At 33.4% G+C, this 14225-nt stretch overlaps 1 protein-coding gene across 2 annotated transcripts; it reads left to right on the top strand.

Moving 5' to 3' along the window:
- SLITRK6 (SLIT and NTRK like family member 6) lies at positions 212-13769 on the top strand. 2 transcript variants are annotated; one of them, XM_021065782.1, is made up of 4 exons: positions 212-374; positions 7052-7092; positions 9454-10767; positions 11359-13769. In XM_021065782.1, exons 1-4 carry the CDS (start codon positions 355-357, stop codon positions 12003-12005), a joined length of 2022 nt encoding a protein of 673 aa, XP_020921441.1. In that variant the 5' UTR covers positions 212-354; the 3' UTR covers positions 12006-13769. The 2 variants fall into 2 exon arrangements, with proteins under 2 accessions (XP_020921441.1, XP_020921440.1); XM_021065781.1 differs by having other exon boundaries at positions 213-374; positions 9454-13769.

Here is a 14225-nt window from a genome sequence, read left to right as displayed (position 1 = left end):
TTTGATTAGTTTTTGAAATATATACTTTTAGCACACAATAATAAGAAATATGGGCCAGCAGAACTACACACATAATTATCACGTTAAGAGTAAAATTTAAACAAGTTACTATGCTTGCCAAGTTAATAATTTTTCAAAAATATCCACTAGAGGGTGCTAAAAGAGTGAAAAAAGCTTTAAACCAAGCTGGGAGGTGTTAAGAATGATTCTCTTAATTCTTATCAATGCTATACAAATATTCAAGGTAGTTTGAGGTTGAAAAATCCTTATTTTTATTTTCTCTTCCTCCTCCCCAATCGAGGACTTCTACTACTATCAGAGATTTGTAATAATTTGTTGAAAGCATGTGTTTCTATGTATAGAAGGAAGAGCAGGTAAGTGCTATTTTGAAATGCTTCAGTTCTTAAGCTAGCTAAGCTGTGTTTCAAAAATTGTTTTAGGGCTAAACAATTCTTTAAATCTGTGAAATTTCTAAAAATTAGTGTTTCCTAATTTTAATAGGTTGGAGTTACAAGTAAAACTACTTGTTAGAAAATGCCTCTTTGATTATAATTAGCCAAAGTAACAGATAGAAAAATAAAATGTTTCCAGAAGTATTTGTTTACTGTTATCATGTGACTTCAAATTTAATACTATTTGAGGATAAAGGAATTGAAAATCTTTCTTAGTTCAAATTAGTGTTTTATAAGGATGCATTTTCTTTTTTATTTTCCAGGAAAATGACATACCAAAAATTAACTTGATACTTCCTTCTGTCCTTCCCCTCCCTGAAATAGCAAAGGATATCTGTCAATTTAAACAAGTATAACTTATTAGAGACATCTGATTATTAATTAGGTCTTGATTTTTATTAGAATATTGTTAGTGTTAATATTTTATTAGTATTTATTTATTACATATCATAATGGTTTGTCCTATTTCAATATAGGGAAACATTAAAATTATAAAAAAAAAATTGTAGTTATTTTCCTAAACCCACAATATACAGAGTATGTTTTGTGGAATGTATAGACTCTCAAAACATGTCACAAGAGACTTCAGTTATTCCAGAAGGTGTGTTAGATATCAATATAGGTAAGATATACCCTACAAAAGCATTAAAAGAGTAATTAACAAAAACATCTTATTTATCTTCTTGTAGGTGTGTAAGTAAGATAAATGCATTTTTGCAAGTTGACAATAGAATTCCTTGGCTCAGAGGAAACAAATTTGACTAGCATTCATGAGGACTCAGGTTCAATCCCTGGCTTGCTCAGTGGGTTAAGGATCTGGCATTGCTGTGAGCTGTAGTAGAATATCTTTCTCTGGGTATCTGAGTGAAGTATATACAACTCAAAAGTTTATTCTCAAAATTATATAACACTTTAAAAAATACTATATACCAAAATAGAATATTTCATATTTTAGAGTTTTTCGGCAAGGTTTCTGTTAACAAAAAAGCCAGCATTATTCAGTGAAACCTGTCAGTGATGATTTATTCACTTTTTCAATGTTAACAGTCTAGTGATGACATTAATAGTTCAGTAAATGTCCTTTTGTATTTACTCTTATAAAGTTAAAAATATGCCAATTAACAAATATTGAGTCATCTGTTTAACTATGCACTTTTTCAACAAATGTGGACCTTGCTGATTATTTTACTTCATTATAGAATATAGATCAAAATGTAAAAAAAAAAAAAAATTTCTATATATATATATATTATGGTCATAATATTTACAGCTTTATCTATTGAAATAATATGTTGACATCTTTTGTAAAATGATTAAATAGTCACAATTACAAAATTAAAACTATTAACATAAGTTGCATTCCTCAGTGACTCAGCAATAGGTGATAGTGAGAGGCAGCAAGGTCTGAACTGTGACTGGTAATAGGAAGACAGCCAGGAATTTAAAATCTCCTGTAAGTGGTCCATCAAATCAATCATGCATATTTGATTCAATGGTATTTACCTGCCATTACTGTTTATCATCTGAATATAAAATAATTAAGTCACACAGATTGTGTTATAATATCTGCCAAACAACAACATTTGGAAAGATTCATAGGGATCGATTTTTTAATTTTTTTATTTTCAATCGTGATTTTTAGCATTAGGTTTTTGTTATATGGACAAAGATTTAAAAAGAAATCTGTGTATCTTCCTGAGAACAAGTATGTAAGTGCCTTAAGATTACACAATATTAAGAACATACAAAGAAACTATTCAAATTGAATAACTACTTACTTGACTATTATTCTATGTGCAACTCTATGATACTGTGTAAAAAATATGAAGTACATACAAGGCTTCCCTTGATGAGTCTTTATGACCAATATAATCCACAGTCTACTGTTATTCCATTGGACCTTTTTCTGTTGCATGCTGCTCATTATTCATCATGGTAATATCCACCAGCATTTTTTAGTTGTTTTTGTAAGTTTTTTTTTTTTTAATGAAGACAAGACAACTTACAGTCCAAGCTTCCAGGAGAAAGCTTTGTTTTGTTTTCAGTTTTGCCAGGTTAAACAAGGATTTCAAAGAGTCCCTTTGTGTCAACAGATTTCAAATCAAAACAGGAAGTTTTAATGTAAAACCTCTCTTAGAATAAGGCAATCCTATTATTACTTTTATACCTTTGCTCTAGATCAAATTAAGCATGAAGGAAACTTAAGATTTAAATAGCAAACTAACATTTTTTTTATTAAAGTTTCAATGTAAAAGGCAAGTTTCCTAAACACTCATTCATGTGTCACTTTATAAAATACATCAACCATATAAGTTTTTTCTAAGATACATTGACTTTTCACTGAAATGCCATTATTTTTGATGAGGGTGTGCAAATGTACTCTCATTCAAAGATGTTACTGCTAAAAGGTGAGAGAATCTTTTATATTTCCCCATACAAAGGTCATATTCCTTTATCTAAATTGCATGTCATTGTCAGAAGTGAAGTTATCCATAATGATTATGTTTCGACTCTAGCAGAACCAAAAAAGTACATAATTATAGTAAAGAGTTTGGACTTCTCTTCCAGTGAAAGACAGAATTGAATCCTAAATTCAAGATTCGGGTATGAAACTCAAAGTTTACTGAATAGCATGGCACTGTGGAAGAGAGACAATATACTTTTTTATTATTTTCTATAGATGGGATTTATGTATATACGTCAAATTATATATTTCAAGTAGGCTTTACTCCATTATTATTTTAAAGAAAACTCTGAAATAAGAAAAATGAAATGTCCTGATTAATGTTTATAAAATTAGTGAATAAGATTTCTACATGTCTATAAATTTAAATATTATTTGCAAATATTTGTTATACTCAATCTTAATAAAAGTTTCATGAGTTTCAGTGTAATCACCAGAAAGGACAGAGCAGACAGAATCCACAATAATAGCTGTTTTTCAAGGATGTGTCTTGAATTTTTTTATAACATATTTAAAAGTGCCATTTATTTAGAATTATTTCTTTAAACTCTTTCTTCTAAGTTTAAATTATTTCTTCAAACCATGAAATCATCAGTGGATATTGAAAATTCATCTACAGCATTATCATTCTCAAAGAGTCACCAAGTTTTATACATTCTACCTTCAGTGTATTAAAACATGCCTTCATCTACACCACACGAGTGCAAAGCCTCTCTCTTCACACCTTCCATTTCCTTGAGTTAGTATCAATCTGACATACATCTTCACTTTACCATTTAAATGTGGCACTGAAAAAGGTGGGCAGATGTCCTGAGGTAGAACTAGTCCTAATTAATAAATCTTTCACTAAATATCTTTTCCTTTTTCCGGAGGATGATCCTTTTCTTTATTCTCTTTGTCCCATATACATAAACAGTCCAACAAATTTCATAAAATATTCTTCCATCTGGTCACCATTGGATTTGTAAGATGATTTCCCTCCACTATCTGTATAAGCAGGGAGGAAGAGGCATTCTCCTAAATCCTGATACCGAATGTACTGTGCCGCCTTATGCATGCTGCCGCTTGAAAGTGACTGACATGGATTGGTTTATTGCTTCTGACTGCCTGGCACTCTTTAGAGTGACTAGGATACTTTGATGTTTGCTATTTTAGATGCACATTCTAAAAAGCATAACCTAGGAATTCTCCTGTGACATAGCAGTTTGGGGATCCAGCTTTATCATTGCAGAGGCTTGGGTCACTACTGTGACGTGGGTTCAATCCCTATGGGTATGGCCAAAAATAAGTAAATAAATAAAATGCACAACTTAGAAGATGTGATTAAAATGATTCTTTTTAAAATATTTTCTAGTATGGAGGGGTAAATCATATGGATTCACCAGGGGTAAATCATATGGAATGATTAACAAAACTGAATATTTGTTATGATCACTTAAGTAATTCATTATCAAAACTTGGAGCAACCTACACTGGGAAAGTAGTCTTCCATGCCATCATTGGAAATTAAAAATATTGCTGAAAAAATTGTTGCACAACAATAATTAACACATTCTACCATGATCATTTTGGAATGAGTGGTTGCATTATTGGCTTAATGAAACAACTGAGGAATCAGTTAATCAACAAAACATAGAGATCAAAGGATTTAACTCATTTGATTATAATCATTTTGAATGTGTTATTATGTACTTGACTATTAGGCATAAGGTAATGCTAAGTAATTCATTATCAACATTACTCTTTTGAATTAAGTTAAAAGTTACAGAATGCTTTTTAAGCAATGATTCTTTATATGCCCACCCAAAATTACAGAAAAAGCAGACAATATTTCAAAAAGCCTGCTAGTTACCCCTTTTCTCCGTTGTCATCGTGCAGTTAACCAGTAACTTACGCATGACAATGACAGCATGTAATACATAGGCAAAGGATTTGAGATAAATAACATCGAATAAATGCCAGGTATGTACTATGAATAAAATTAATACATCCTCAAACTGGGGGAAATACATTGATTTATAAGGATTTGCCGGAAATACATTGATTTATAAGGCACTTAGTTCCATTTGTCCCACATGTCTATCTGAACAATTTTTCCACCATATACTCCACTTCGAGAGCATTCCTCCTGTGAGAATTTGCCTCCAAAACCTAATGGATGCATTTGGAGAATTACATCTATGATGTGGGGGAAAAATCACTCCTTGTTTTTTCACTGATTCTAACTCATTTTGTCACCATCTATCAAAATCATTAGATTGATTTACTTGGCCATCAGCTAGCAGCAGATTTTTACCTAAAAGTAAACCATGTCCTTTATTCTGTCTCATTCCCTTTATCTCCTTATCTTTATTCCTGTCTCCACACCCTCATTTGTAGATCCTACTTACAGCACACAATGTTATTAAAATAAATGAGGAACTTAATGAATTAGAGAATGTAGTATAAAGGAAAGCGAGGATATTGGAAATTGCCTCAAAATCCTTAACTTTTAAGACAATAATTCCACACTAAGGATATGAAAACTTTTGAATTTGAGGGCATGACCACAATCATTAAATAAAATTTTAATCCGATATTTTTCTGTTTTGATGATGTAAGCTGCATAAAACCTCTTTTTTAAAAAACAGCTTTTTCTGAAAGAGACCTAATATTATACAGGAAACTCTAGAACCTATAGGCAGGAATGTTTCTAACACAGAGTGTTTCAAAAGGAATAAACAATACTATCTAGTATATTCATTTTGGCTGTGAAAAAGTTCAGGCCCTTGGAATGTGGGTAAAGAGGAATGATTTTTAAAACATAGGCATTTGGGGAAATAAAGAATCTGACAGTTGAGAGTTTTATTAGTGATGATTCAGAAACTTTTAGGAGTTGTAGAAACAAGTAACTTTTTAAATATAATCTTTATAGGAAAAAATGCTCCCTAAGCTAGTGCCATAAAATTGGGTTATTATAACTTCTATATATTCATTTACCTTTTTTCACTTAATCTGCAAAGACATGATGTCTCATTTTTGAGAGTGATAAGCTGTGTTTGATTAAAGACAACTATTTATAATGATGATTCATGAATGTATTTTTAAGTGAACATATTTCTATTTGAAATAAATACTATCTGCCTGGAAAAAAACCTCATTTCTAGTCTTGCTATTGAACATTAGCTGTAGGTCAAGAAATAATGAAGTATAAAACTTAGAGTCTCAGACATAAAGCTGTACTTTTTTTTTTTTTCAAATGGTGAATACAAAAACACAAATGTTACAGGAAAGCAGTTTATGTTAACATCTTAAGATTTAATTAGTGCACAATTTCAACCATAAATACCAGTTTAAAAAGCCCATTCAACTGAGGCAACTATTCTGTAGGTAGCTTGCCTGCAGTTTTTCTGCACATGTGTGCAAACAGTTCATTACTGTGCTAGATGAGAATTTAATATGTTATTTAGCCTGCTATGTAACACAAAATATTATTAAACATTTAAAGAGACATGTAACTATTTCCATTAAAATTCATTTGCACTATATTTGGTTTTAAAAGGGAGAGGAAAGACCGTTTGCAGGAGGAGGAGTTGAGTCCCAAGGTGGAGCTGTCTCTTGTGTTAAATGACACTGGCAGATTAAAGCGCTCTGATGGGGAAGGGCTTAGAGGCTGAGTCAAAAGCCAAGAAGTCTCTTTATTTACGCCTACCTCCCAGCCCTTGGCAATCTGACTAATAACAAACTGAGCTAACAAGAAAGACTAGAAAGGGAGGAAAGAGAACATTGCTGCAGCTTGGATCTACAGCCTAAGAAAGCAAAAGTGATCAGCCCCAGCTCTGTTCAACATCTTGTTTATTTGCTGCATCCAACAGCTTGCAAATGGTTAACTATATGCAAAAAAGTCAGCATAGCTGTGAAGTATGCCGTGAATTTTAATTGGGGAATAAAAGGACAACTGCTTCAGGATGATCTAGTATGCACTTTGCTTGAAATATTTTCAATGAAATGCTCAGCATTTTGTCTTTGACCAGAGGTTTTAACTTTACAAAACATGGGACTTGCCAAAAAAGTGGTATTTGACAAGAAAGTATGCGGTGGTTGGTGTTTTCTTTTTAAATAAAGAAACTGAATTTACTTTGAACATCTCTTCCAGCTGTGCATTACAGATAACGTCAGGAAGTCTCTGCTTTACAGGTAAGATGAATGCTCCCAGGCTTTTCTTATACTATTTTTTTTTTTTTTTTTTTTTTTTGCATTCTGCTAAAGTGATCGAATTTATGTTTGCCTCTTTAAAAAATAACTTTGCATGAAAGGCTATCCAGTTGCATTCTTGTTCATTGGCACAAAGAATGCTATAGCAGAAGCTTGTTTTCTGTGAGCAGCAGGCAGTTAGTCCAACAGCTGGCTGTAGAGAAGAACAAGAAAAATAATGTGCCACTATTTATTTTACGCCACAGTTTGTTGTTGGAAACTAAATATATATGCTTTCTGAAGGAAATATTGCTTTCAAACACTATTGTTGAATTTGAAATATGAGCAGAATATGACAAGATTCTTTGTATTTTGTTTACCACCTTTATTTTTCCTGGACTTGAAAACATGTAAATAGAGTTTTGTGTTTTGTTTTGTTTTTACCACTTTAACACTGTATCCGATATTGTCAATGTGGAACCTCTCCAAATATGTGTTTACTTCTGAGAAGATCGGAAACTGTTCCTTAGGACATTTTGAAGAGGACAAAATGCATATGAGACTTTAAAAAATAATAAGAGATTCTCATCTGGTAGTTACTCACTCTTTTCTCAAGATGCTATGCCTGATAAAATGAATGATATTCTTTCTTAGTAATCTATGGAGAAGTAGTTTCAGTATTTGTGGAAGCTAATCCACAAGTTGAAGACTCCAACTTCAAGCTGCTTGAATCTAAGCACAGCCCTCAGAGCTGTTTAAAATCAAACTATGTTCCTGTGGAAACATTCAGTCTGCTAACTTTTCCTTTATATAGGAAAGTGCTCTATTGTTCCATGTCTTTGGTTGCCTTTTACTTCTCAGAAATGTCATGCTAAATGTGTTTTCAGTAAAACAATGTCTTTTTATGGAATGATAGTTTATTTTCAGGATTATTGATTGGGTTTTGGGATGTTTCATGTGATTGTGAATTTTAATTGCATTCAAGTTATTGCTCATGCTGCATCCAGAAAAATAAAAGCAATATCATTTCCAAAAGTCAAATAGATATAAGAATGTGATGTTTACCTTTCCTTTTTTTAAAATATAAATTTTAGGTGCAATTTTTAAAGGAAGGGAATAAAATTAGATGCATTAGAGTTCAAAGTATTTTCCATACCATTGCTGTCATTTTAGAGTTAGAATCTTTTTGTAAAAAAAAAAATTGCTGTTTTAGATGCATGTATTAAATTTTTAAGGAGTTGAATATGTGATGTTGTTATCCTGAACTGCCATTTTTTTTTAAATTTATCTAATTAGAGATCTCTTTAAATATTTTGATATAGTGAAGTTTGTTTCAGAGTTTGTTTGCAACATTAAACCTTATAATAAAGGAGATCAGCTGCTTAATTATGTGATGACATGCAGTGCCCTAAAGCCTGGTTCAAGACCTCATTAGTACGTCATTTGCTAGAAGTTTTTAAGAGGCATTGTTTATTTCTTTTCTAATAGCCACGAATGCATGTTAAAGACCAAATTTTTTCTTTAGTTTTTATATTAAATTTATCCATGGTAGAATTAAAAGTAGCAGTAAGTATCCTACCTCTAGAAATTCAGTAAAAAGTGCGACTCAAGTGAAATTTGAATGGACACCCTTAAACATATATATCTGATACTCCTAGGATTGTACAACTGCCATAGGCAGCAGTTAAAATAAAATTATTTAATAAAATTCTACTTCATTACTAGAGACATATTTTACTCAAGGCTTAAATAAATAATGAAAAATAAGTATCTTGACCTAAAATTAAAGCAGTTTAAACAGACAGTTTTTTGATGCTATATTGTGATATCAGTGCAAAATAAAACTATGTAAAGGATATGTTGCGTTCATACGTACATTCCTTCTATCATTTTAAATCCCCTATAGTTCTCTGTGCTTTTAGCTAAAGCCTACATAGTTTTTTATTGTAATCCTTCAGACTTAGAGTCATCTAGTTTGAGGTTTAATAAAAAAGTCAGGGTCTTCTCAAATATATACCTTTGCATCACAGCAGAGTATCGATGTTCTATTTAGCTAGCACCACTCATGTATCTTAAAATGCTGATTATTTGGTAGATGTGAACACAAACTGATATATTCTAAAATCTCTTCGACTTAAATTTTAAAATTTGATTACAATGCAAGTTAAAAGTAAAATAAACCTGTCGGTCGTAATATTCATAAAAAAGCAAAGAAAATGTGGACACAGAAATGTATTTATCTGTTCAGAATAATCCATATTTTGCTTTTTAGAGGAAACCCTATCATTTTGAAAATGTCAGCTTCATCTTCTTCTCCCTGCTTCTTCCCACTAAAGTCCATTGCTATTGCTTTTTATTTTACAGAATCAGATCAATCACATGACAACATGAAGCTCTGGATGCATCTCTTGTATTCATCTCTCCTTGCCTGTATGTCTTCACAGTCCCAGTTTCCAAGAGCCTCGGCCTCAGCCAGAGGTTCTTGTGATTCTCTTTGCAATTGTGAGGAAAAAGATGGCACAATGCTCATAAATTGTGAAGAGAAAGATATCAAGAAGTTATCCCAAATAAGTGTGCCAGCATCACGGCCTTTCCACCTGAGTTTATTAAATAATGGCTTGACCATGCTTCACGCAAATGACTTTTCTGGGCTTACCAATGCTATCTCAATACACCTTGGATTTAACAATATTGCAGATATTGAGACTGGTGCATTTAATGGCCTTGGCCTCCTTAAGAAGCTTCATATCAATCACAATTCTTTAGAAATTCTTAAAGAAGATACCTTCCATGGACTGGAAAACCTGGAATTCTTACAAGCAGATAACAATTTTATTACAGTGATTGAACCAAGTGCCTTTAGCAAACTCAACAGACTTAAAGTGTTAATTTTAAATGACAATGCTATTGAGAGTCTTCCTCCAAACGTATTTCGATTCGTTCCTCTAACCCATCTAGATCTACGTGGCAATCAATTACAAACATTGCCTTATGTTGGTTTTTTAGAACACATTGGCCGAATACTGGATCTCCAGCTGGAGGACAATAAATGGGCCTGCAATTGTGACTTATTACAGTTAAAACTGTGGTTGGAAAACATGCCCCCACAGACTGTAATTGGTGATGTTGTGTGCAACAGCCCTCCGTTTTTCAAAGGAAGCATTCTAAGCCGGCTGAAAAAGGAATCAATTTGCCCCACTCCACCAGTGTATGAAGAACATGAGGATCCCTCAGGATCATTACACCTGGCAGTAACATCTTCAATAAGTGACGGTCGCAGGTCAACCAAGACCACATCTCTTTTAAAATCACCCACCAAAGCACCAGGTTTAATACCTTATATTACAAAGCCATCCACTCAACTCCCGGGACCCTACTGTCCTATTCCTTGTAACTGCAAAGTACTGTCCCCGTCTGGACTTCTAATACACTGTCAAGAGCGCAATATTGAAAGCTTATCAGATCTAAAACCTCCTCCACAAAATCCTAGAAAGCTTATTCTCGCAGGGAATATCATTCATACATTAATGAAATATGACCTAGCAGAATACTTCACTCTGGAAATGCTTCACTTGGGAAACAATCGTATTGAGGTTCTTGAAGAAGGATCATTTATGAACTTAACAAGATTGCAAAAGCTGTATCTGAATGGTAACCATCTGACCAAATTAAGTGGAGGTATGTTCCTTGGTCTCCATAATCTTGAGTACTTATACCTTGAATACAATGGTGTTAAGGAAATATTACCTGGAACCTTCAATCCAATGCCTAAACTTAAAGTCCTTTATTTAAATAACAACCTCCTACAAGTTTTGCCACCACATATTTTTTCAGGAGTTCCTCTAACGAGAATAAACCTTAAGACAAACCAGTTTACCCATCTACCTGTAAGTAATATCTTGGATGACCTTGATTTACTAACCCAGATTGACCTTGAAGACAACCCCTGGGATTGTTCCTGTGACCTGGTTGGACTACAGCAATGGATACAAAAATTAAGTAAGAACATAGTGACAGATGAAATACTCTGCACCTCTCCAGAGCACCTAGACAAAAAGGAATTGAAAGCACTCAATAGTGAACTTCTTTGCCCAGGTTTGGTCAATAATCCATCCCTGCCAACTCAGACTAGTTATGTAATTGTCAATACCCCTACCGCCACAACTACAGCCAACAATATTTTTAAATCACTTACTGATGCTGTACCACTCTCTGTTTTAATACTCGGATTGCTGATTGTTTTCATAACCATTGTGTTCTGTGCTGCAGGGATAGTGGTTCTTGTCCTCCACCGGAGGAGAAGGTACAAAAAGAAACAAACAGATGAGCAGATGAGAGACAGCAGTCCTGTGCATCTTCAGTATAGCATGTATGGCCATAAAACAACTCATCACACTACTGAAAGACCCACAGCATCCATCTATGAGCAACACATGGTGAGTCCCATGGTTCATGTCTATAGAAGCCCATCTTTTGGCCCAAAGCATCTGGAAGAAGAAGAAGAAAGGAATGAGAAAGAGGGAAGTGAATCAAAACATCTCCAAAGAAGTCTTTTAGAACGAGAAAATCATTCGCCACTCACAGGGTCAAATATGAAGTACAAAACCACTGACCAATCCACTGAATTTTTATCCTTCCAGGATGCCAGTTCATTATATAGGAACATTTTAGAGAAAGAAAGAGAACTTCAGCAACTGGGAATCACAGAATACCTAAGGAAAAACATTGCTCAACTTCAGCCTGATATGGAGGTACATTATCCAGGAGCCCATGAAGAGTTAAAGTTGATGGAGACATTAATGTACTCAAGACCAAGAAAGGTATTAGTGGAACAGACTAAAAATGAGTATTTTGAGCTGAAAGCTAATTTACATGCTGAACCTGACTACTTAGAAGTCCTGGAGCAGCAAACATAGAGAGTTTCAGGGCTTTTGCAGAAATGCTGTGATTCTGTCTTAAGTCCAAACCTTGTAAATAAGTGCCTTATATGTGTGTCATCAATCAGAACTTAAGCACAGCAGTAAGCCTATGGGGAAAAAAAAAAGAAGAAAAAAACTCAGGGATCACTGGGAGAAGCCATTGCATTGTCTTTAGGCAATTCTGTCTATCCCCAATAAAATAAATCCTTGCATGTCAATCATTCAAGGATTATAGTAATGTTTCCCATATTCATAATGTGTTCCATAGAAGTTCTCTTGCACATCTAAAAAGTTTCAATATTTAAGCAACACTTATTTTCTTGAATTATATTACCAATGGAAAAAATAGAATTGGATTTTGTCATTTAAAAAGTATACTTGTATGTGTAGCTATAATATGTAAGAATCATATTGTTTATAAAATCAGTATATGTACTGCAAAAATGTACATTGTTAGATATACCTAATTTTCTTGCAATAAAGGCAAAAAGAACTGGAACTTTAAAATTCAAATGGTAATAGTAAAGAAAAAAAATGGAAGGTTGAATTTTATGGGCTATGAATGGCCCAAAGCTTTGAATCTTTGAGGATGAAAAAAATGCCAATGCTATGCTTTATGAATTTAAAAATAAGAATGATTAATGGTTCAGGTGGAATGGACAAGCAAACTTTTTGTTTTTTCTGCACATTTTGTGTGGACAGTCTTATTGTCAATGCTGCTGTGAACTGAGGTATGTCATTTGTGCTCAAAGTTTAATTATTATTCTTGGGATATTTTAAAAATGCTACTGATATTCAGCTGTAAATATGATTAGTGCATCTGTTGAGTTTGGTTTCTTTTATAGCATTAATCCTTTATAAATTTCAATACCATGATAGAAATATGTTTCTTGTGGCAAGTAAGAATTCACCGGTGTAAAAAAAAATAGGAAAAAAATTCATTTTATTTTTATTGATGTATACTGGTAGTTGGCATAAATTAGTAGCAAAAAGCATGTCTAAGGGTAAGTGGTTTAAGTTGCCTCAGAAGTGGGACAATGTAGCTTTATTTTACAAGAAAGTATAGCTAGATTTTTATGAACTATTTATTCTGTACAGTTTTGTATATTTTTGGTTCACAAAGGTAATTATTCTTGGGTGCCTTTCAAGAAAATTAAAAATACTTCTCACTACAATAAAACTAAAATGAAAACTCTCTTTTTAAATGTGCTTTCTTCAGTTAGTCTAATCTGGAATTCTGTCAAGTCATAATTAAAGCACACACGCATGCAGGCACACGTGCACACACACAAAATGTGATTTGTTTGTTGTCACCTACTACAGAAGCAATTTGTTCACCATGTGCAAAAAGGCCATTCACTGCCATGGTGTGATAGACAAGTTGCCAAACTTAAAGTCCTACCAGTAGAGCTTCTTTCCAGGCAAATCATTTTCCTACTCAATCCAAATAGAAATGAGTTGATTTTCATCTTTCTGATTGTAGAATCAATCATGCAGAAAATTTCCACAAGGCAAAGTGGAATTAATCGAGGTAATATAGTTCTGTTTCCTGAATAGTACTCAGATCCAAGCATAGAGTTAGGAGGGAACATACGTTCTATTAGGAAGGATGTTTTTAATTTAACACCAATACCTGAATGTTCTAATAAATGTGTTTGATCTTCAACACTCAGCTGTCTGCACTACTAGCTAAATAGACATGTATTTCTTTGATTTTGAATGAGAAGACTTTCCTGTTAATAAAAACAATAGGAACCTGTATGAAAGAATGAGATATGTGGTCTGAAGAATAATTATAAGTCTATTATGACATCATATCACTAGGTTTATTCAAAAGCATTGCACATATTAATATAAAACAACCAAAATTATATATTAAAATGTTCATGGAAGGGAGTTCCCGCCATGGCGCAGTGGAAATGAATCTGACTAGGATCCATGAGTTTTCAGGTTGGATCCCTGGCCTTGCTCAGTGGGTTAAGGATCCGGGGTTGCTGTGAGCTGTGGTGTAGGTCAGAGACCTGGCTCAGATCCAGCATTGCTGTGGCGTAGGCTGGCAGCTGTAGCTCCTATTGGACCCCTAGCCTGGGAACCTCCATGTGCCATGGGTGGAGCCTTAAAAAGACAAAAAAAAAAAAAAGTTCATTGAAAATCTAAATTTCTCCTTAGAGTAAAAGTTTGGAAAAGGACAAAGATAGGAATCATTTTCTTAATACT

This window comes from Sus scrofa, chromosome 11, assembly GCF_000003025.6.
Source record: "Sus scrofa isolate TJ Tabasco breed Duroc chromosome 11, Sscrofa11.1, whole genome shotgun sequence".
In the NCBI taxonomy this organism is placed as follows: domain Eukaryota; kingdom Metazoa; phylum Chordata; class Mammalia; order Artiodactyla; family Suidae; genus Sus; species Sus scrofa.
Note: the sequence above shows the minus strand (reverse complement) of the source record. Positions and strands in the feature narration are given on the sequence as shown.

Coding starts and splice junctions, on each gene's coding strand:
- SLITRK6 (XM_021065781.1), top strand. CDS start 355: ATGTATAGAAGGAAGAGCAG. Junction 375..7,051: donor ATGTATAGAAGGAAGAGCAG/GTAAGTGCTATT, acceptor CATCTCTTCCAG/CTGTGCATTACAGATAACGT. Junction 7,093..9,453: donor AGGAAGTCTCTGCTTTACAG/GTAAGATGAATG, acceptor TTTATTTTACAG/AATCAGATCAATCACATGAC.